Here is a 7008-nt window from a genome sequence, read left to right on the forward strand (position 1 = left end):
AGTGAAGTAAAGGAATGTAACAAGTTAAAATATCATGGAACATGCTGTTTTTAACAAGTGTTTATCGGGCACTTCAGAAGATATGAAAAATGGTGTAAGATGGGGATTTCAGCTTTCACAACATGCACAGTGTCCAACTTTTGATAATTTAAAAGAAGTCATATGTAAAAATTCAAATAAATTACCCAACTCTCTCTCAATCAGGTAAGTCGAATCGACCGATCTTTTGCACTCACTCATTACAGTTTCCATACCATATCTTTTAATAAAATGTGTGTATGTTCCCAAAATTTGGCAGACTTTTAGTAAATATTATAAGTCTTTTGTACACAAAAGAATCAGACTTTTTAATGAAGTATTTTTTATTAAAGATTTGTCCATGAATATATATATATGTAGTATTTCTATATACTAGTCTGAGTACTAAGTGATTTCCACATTAAGATTAAAAATTTATTTAAAAATAAATTTCAAAGGTTATTTTCTCAGTAAAAATTTATATTTTATCTGCAATTTTCTCTTCCTTAACTTTATACTAGACTGGTCAATTTAACTGACCTCATAACCACAAAAAACAACAACACCCGTCAAACTAGTATTCATGCCATTACAAGTTGTAAACCACTTGGTGAACGATCGGCACTTGTATATTATTTAAAATTTAATAAATAATTAAAAGCAATGTTTAATATTTACACAATTTTAAAAACTTTATTGAAGCTGTCAACAGCTTCCACTTTAAAAGCACATGTTTCAATGCCATCTTCTGGACACAATAATGTTAACATTTTCCTAATCTGAAAATGTATGTCCAAATAGATACTTACTTCCTCTCACAAAAAGCTTCCTTGATTAGTACTGCCTTCTATCAACCCAAATTTTTCGCTCACCACTAGTCTTCTTTTTCCCACTTCTTTCTACATATCTAAATGCAAAAGATAATGCAGCAACCTTCCACCAATTGGAGTGCAACACTACCCCTATCATAACTAGCACTCTCTATAATACTGCACCTGTTAACCACTTCGAGATTGGCCATGAGCAAGTCAACCAATACATTGGATGTGGGGAGGACAGATAGGAAATGTGAGATGAGGAATTTAATTGGAAATATATTTACAATTTAAGAAAATTATACCTTCCATTACAATATCTTACCTCATCTCACAAAAAGCTAGAATCCCACATTGAACTGGTGAAGAATATGATCCTTCTTGAGAAAGCACCTGAAGTAAAATCACGAAGTGTGGTGAGGAATGAAAAACATCTCACCAGTGGTAGACCGCACCACTTCTGAGCCAGGTAGACTCCTCACCCTACAGGAATGTATTGCCAAAAGCTGAAAGGATGAAAACATGGATGGTCCCTAAAATGTTATCAGCAGCAAAGGTGTAGTTGGCTAGGGCACAAGAGGCCGTAAATGGGAGTTCGACCTAAACCAACATTTGGTGGCATCTGGAATTGTACATCAGATCCATGATATGAAGAGGGTCCTCTACCTTTCACCTCATAAACGGGTACTGGACAGGAATACGAGCATCCATACCAAGACGAGCACACAACTCCTGAAAATCGACAGGATCCAAAGACCACTCCATTGGTAGAATCTTGTCGGGTCTTGATAACTGATCCGCAATCAGATTCATGGCACCCAAAATATAGCATGTCAGATAAGTAGTATGATGGCTGTGGGCCCAATAAAGGAAATACAATGTCTGAAGACAGAGGTCCCTCAACCAGATGCCTCCTTGCATGAAGATATAGGACAGCTCCACCGAATTGTCCAAGTAAATCATCACCACCTGTCCCAAAGAGAAAGCAGGAAGTGAAGAACAGCTCACTGAACAGCAAGAAGCTCCAAGATATTGATAGGGAGAGCAGATTCTCTAAGAGTCCATCATTCCAAAACTTCCTGATCATCAAGACATGCTCCCCAACTAGAAAGGGAAGCATTAGTAAAAAGGTTACAATCTAGAAAAGGCAGAAGAAGGGGAATCTCCACGGTAGTATTGATCCAATCTATCCACCAGGCAAAGTCCATCAGTAATGGAGAGGTAAGGGTAAGAGGAGCCTCCAAGGGATCCCAAACAAAACTCCATTGGTCAATTAAAACCCACTGAAAGATGATGCATGTGGGTAAAACCCAGAGGAAGGAGGGCCCTGAGGGCAGGTTTTATGAATGGGTCAGATTCTTTACAGTAGGTGTCTGTGACTTGTTAGCAAGAAATTTCAACAATAAACAAACAGCACACAATCCATTTGTTTTAAAATAATATATTTCAACAAGTCAAATGTATATACAAATGTTCATTACACTGTTGATTATCACAGTCGTAATCCAGAGCTTTAAATCATTGTCTCTTTTTTTTGTCAAAGTCCACACAAGGTGGTTCAGTTACTTTAGAATACAATTTGCAAGATGAATTACTCTTCCTGCTCTGTTATTACAATATGTGACAAATTCACTTTAAAATCACCACTAACTTTTAGTTACCACAGTTGTATCCAGAGCTTTAAATAATTATATTTTTTTCATCAAGGTCCACACAGATCGTTGAACTACTTTAGAACACAACTTGACAAGACAAATTATTCTTCTCTACTCTGTTATTACAATATAATCTGTGATGATTTCACTTTAAAACAACCTGTATATGCACTTTATGGCTAAACTTACAATCACTCAGTCTAGATCTATCTTTCAAGTAAATTTTCAACATATATTTATACTCCAACATATAACCTAGCTGGACATTTTTAGTTTCTTCTACTTTGTATGTTTGTATTTATATATGTATCTATAACAGTGTGTAGACATTCTCAAGTGTAAACCATAAATTAAAATCCAATCTTACCAACATTAAAAATATTGTCCATTGCTTCATGCGGTAGCATCATAGTCACACTGTATGCAGAAGAAGCCAAATGTTGTACAGTATTACCAACACTTGGCTGAGACTGTGATGAGGCGAGGTTCACCTTGTTCTGCATTTGAGACAAACTCTCGTTACTGGAGTTCCTTTCTTTTTGAAGTTTTCTTATTTCTGAACTGGCATACTGAAGTTGTACTTCAAGTAATTTATTCTGTACAAGAATAAAGTATAAAATAAATAAATATATATATAAAAAAGACAACATTAAATAGTGTTATATTTCAAAACAAAATTCAAGAAGCCTCTTTTTGAAATTTCCTCCCAAAGTCAGACAACACAAGATATTTTTTTTTTTTAATTATAATAAAACTTTGGGATTATAATAACTTTGCTACTTGTCGTAATTTAAAACAACCCACCTTAATAACTCTAAGTAAAATTATTTCTCATCTGACAATTATCCCCCACAAAAAGACGAAATTCACTTAAATTCTAGATTGTATTCTGCTATTGGTGTATTTGTTTTAGGTTTTTGTTGACAATTCATGATGTTCATTAAACAAATGGGAAAATTACTTGCTGATAAGAATGCTCCAAGAAAAAAAAATTATAATAATTGCAAAAAATTTGTAAGAATTAATACAATGAATTTAAAGGATATCACAAAAACTTATTTCAATATTCAATAATCTTTTACCTTACAATAAGAGTTTAAGTAAATTGAAAATAAAATTTAATGTTTTAATAACACTTAAAAAACTGCTTAGACTTTACACAAATTGTCTGAAGGAAAATTCCATGTGTTTAAGACCTTACAAGATAAAATCTCACTACTTAGTCTGCAAAGACTTGACACAAACACATTGTATGGACTTATTTTAGTGATATGGGATAATCACTTTTACTGATACAGCTGAATCCATGTAGCAGGATGTCTAAGAAATGTAATATTTACCCAAAACGACTAGTGCTACCAAGGTGACTGATCATTCTTATTCAAACATAGGTAGTAGCAAAATCTTAGCTCTCAGTCTTTTTTCTTATTATTTACTTATATTTTGATGCAAGTATAATGTGAGGATTCATAAAAGATCATTCCATTCTTCTCATTGAATCATGATTCTAAGAAAATGTATATTGTTATTGTGAATTTACAAATTCTAATATGAGTTGTAGCTTCATTAAACGTAGATCATTTGAACTAACTGAACTTGCTCAACATTAACATTATCTAAGCAGGTTTAATCTTGTCAATCTGGCCAAGTGCTAACTTCTCATTTGACCAGATTGACAAGATTAAACCTGCTTAGATAATGTTAATGTTGAGCAAATTGTATTAGTTCAAAGGATCTAGGTTTAATGAAGATTTAAAACCAATTATGCAAATTCACGAGCACCTTGTGTTCAAACCTTACAGAAAAATATTATAATTTTCTATTACTTTTTTCTTCTTATTTCACCCAATGATTTCAAATTTGTACATTCTAGTTACTTTAATAACAATAAAAAAAATAAAAAATTAATACATACATTTGGCTTGTTGTTTTTTTGGTGTAGTGCAGCTATACTATAAACATTTAGTTTTCGTTAAACTTGGGACATCACATAGGGGGTAGTTAGAAAGCAGAAATTGTAAAATTTATTTCAATATTTCCTGTTGAAATTAAGGAATTAAAACTTATACAATATAATGTCTTAAAACATATTTACAGAGTACGGTGGACGTGAAATTGATTAATGGTTTGGCACATATAACCCTCAATCAACATTTATGTGACATGAGAGAATGTTCTGGACTACAAAGTAGTCCAGAAAAAAGAGGTGAGTGTCACTCTAAGTGTTCAACTAAACCTTATTCGCTAAGTGGGTATCACAGTTGTGTTGATTTCATTTTGTTATAATTGATGCTGTATATGATATGCAAGTAATTTTGAAGTTTTGATATAACAAGATGATTCTAATACAATATTTGGCTAAAATTTGCTTTAAAAGTCTAGAAAATTTTAAATAATGTAAAGATTATATCTTAAAATTATATATATTTGTACATATATAGTGAACAATTCTCTTTAACCAGAACTTTTATGTCTGCAGATTGGCCCCCATGAATGGAAGCACATCTGATAAACTCAACAGTATATGGGGTTATATTAGTAAAAATTGGCTGAAATGACACATCCTGGCCAGAACGTGTCTATTCTTTAAAAAAATCATTTAGGAATTGCTTCACTTTCTCACATGCTACAATACATTTTTTAAAGGTTGCTGTCTCTCTATTTTTGTAGGTTGGGGCCCCTCCCAAACTAAAATCCTAGATATGTCACTGAACGTAGGTGAGGCCGTAGTCTCAAGATATCAACTGAAGGATGCTGCTGTCAACGTCCTTGCACAAAGTACAGTTGTGCAACAATTCTGCCTATGGACACAAAAGGTATTATCGACCTGAAAATAACAAAAGGTAGTAAGAACAAAATTAACTTTACAGCTTTCGTTACCATGCATTATATGAAACCTGCACACATACAGAATAAATTATAAATTCTGAATGAATACTTATCTAATACAAGAAGATAGAACTGCATGATATTATTCAAACAAAGGTAAGGCTGTAACGACTAGTGCCACTCACAAGACTGGTTATTCTCATTCAAATAGAAGTAGTGGTGTATTTGGGGTGATGGCGACACCTCTCTTCCTTACATCATACTTGTCATCAAGCCAACAATTAATTTTAACTTTAAAACCAATGAACTTTAAACTCACACTTGGCCAAGGAGTGTATTAACTTTCTCTCACACCTGAAAACACAGACATCTCAATCCTTTAACAAATCAATCATTACCCAGTAGAATAAAATCAAAAGACAGAAAAAACCTTTAACATAGAATCAAGAACACTGCAAAACATACAAAACAAAACCCTTTAGCAATGAAAACATCTCTTGCCAACAAGTATTAACATTTTTTCAAGTGTTTTAATGAACAAAATGAAACATGTACGAATCATGAAAGACAGTGTAATTGTGTCAGATAAAGTGCTTGGTTAGTGAGCTTTTTGTGAAGGGAAAAATTCCACCTATAGTTGATGAATCTATTTTACCAACATGCAAAGAAACTGTCAGAGTAATGTTAGGTTTAGAAGCAAACAATACAATCAGTCACTAGATTGATGACATAGCTGCTGATATTGAAACTGTTGTTCAAGGAAAAATAAGATCATGTGGAAAATCTCGATTACAGCTTGATGAGCCAGCAGACATTAGTGGTGATGCTCAGCTGTTGACTAACATCAGGTATATTGACAGAGATGGTATAAAAGAATTTTTTTAAATTTACAAATAGCTACCAAGTAACATGAATGGAGAAGAAACATTCAGGTTGACAATGGCCTATATTGAGGAGGGAGAATTGCATTGGAAAAATGGCCTGAGTGCTTGCACACGAATGACAGCATCAATGACAGGGAAGACAAAAGGATTTGTATGCATGGTCAAACAAAACCCTGTAGCTCAGAAAGTAAGGGTAGCAACACCCTTTCAGTCATGTTTTCAAACTCCTAGCTACCATCTCCAAGTGTACAAACCGGTGATGCAATAAGCACTACATCTACTGGCACCAGTCGTACTAACACTTTGATAATCACACAATGTAGTACATATGTTGTACATTACATCTACTGGCACCAGTCGTCCTAACACTTTGATAATCACACAATGTAGTACATATGTTGTACATTACATCTACTGGCACCAGTCGTACTATGTACTACATTGTGTGATTATCAAAGTGTTATGTTGTACGCTACATCTACTGGCACCAGTCGTCCTAACACTTTGATAATCACACAATGTAGTACATATGTTGTACGCTACATCTACTGGCACCAGTCGTCCTAGCACCTTGATAATCAAGCAATGTAGTACATACGTTGTGTACTACATCTACTGGCACCATTTGTCCTAGCACCTTGATAATCACACATCGTAGTACATACGTTGTGTACTACATCTACTGCCACCAGTTGTCCTAGCACCTTGATAATCACACAATGTAGTACATACGTTGAACGCTACATCTACTGGCACCAGTCGTCCTAGCACCTTGATAATCACACAATGTAGTACATACGTTGTACA

At 34.0% G+C, this 7008-nt stretch overlaps 1 protein-coding gene across 1 annotated transcript in view; it reads right to left on the reverse strand.

Moving 5' to 3' along the window:
* The window catches only part of LOC106463867 (golgin subfamily B member 1-like), a 50898-nt gene that overhangs the window by 14713 nt on the left and 29177 nt on the right, over positions 1 to 7008 (reverse strand). The window contains exon 6 of the mRNA XM_022391493.1: positions 2856 to 3084. Within this exon, the coding sequence (XP_022247201.1) occupies positions 2856 to 3084 (229 nt within the window). The remainder of the gene's footprint in view (positions 1 to 2855; positions 3085 to 7008) is intronic.

This window comes from Limulus polyphemus, unplaced genomic scaffold, assembly GCF_000517525.1.
Source record: "Limulus polyphemus unplaced genomic scaffold, Limulus_polyphemus-2.1.2 Scaffold1507, whole genome shotgun sequence".
Taxonomy (NCBI): Eukaryota; Metazoa; Arthropoda; class Merostomata; order Xiphosura; family Limulidae; genus Limulus; species Limulus polyphemus.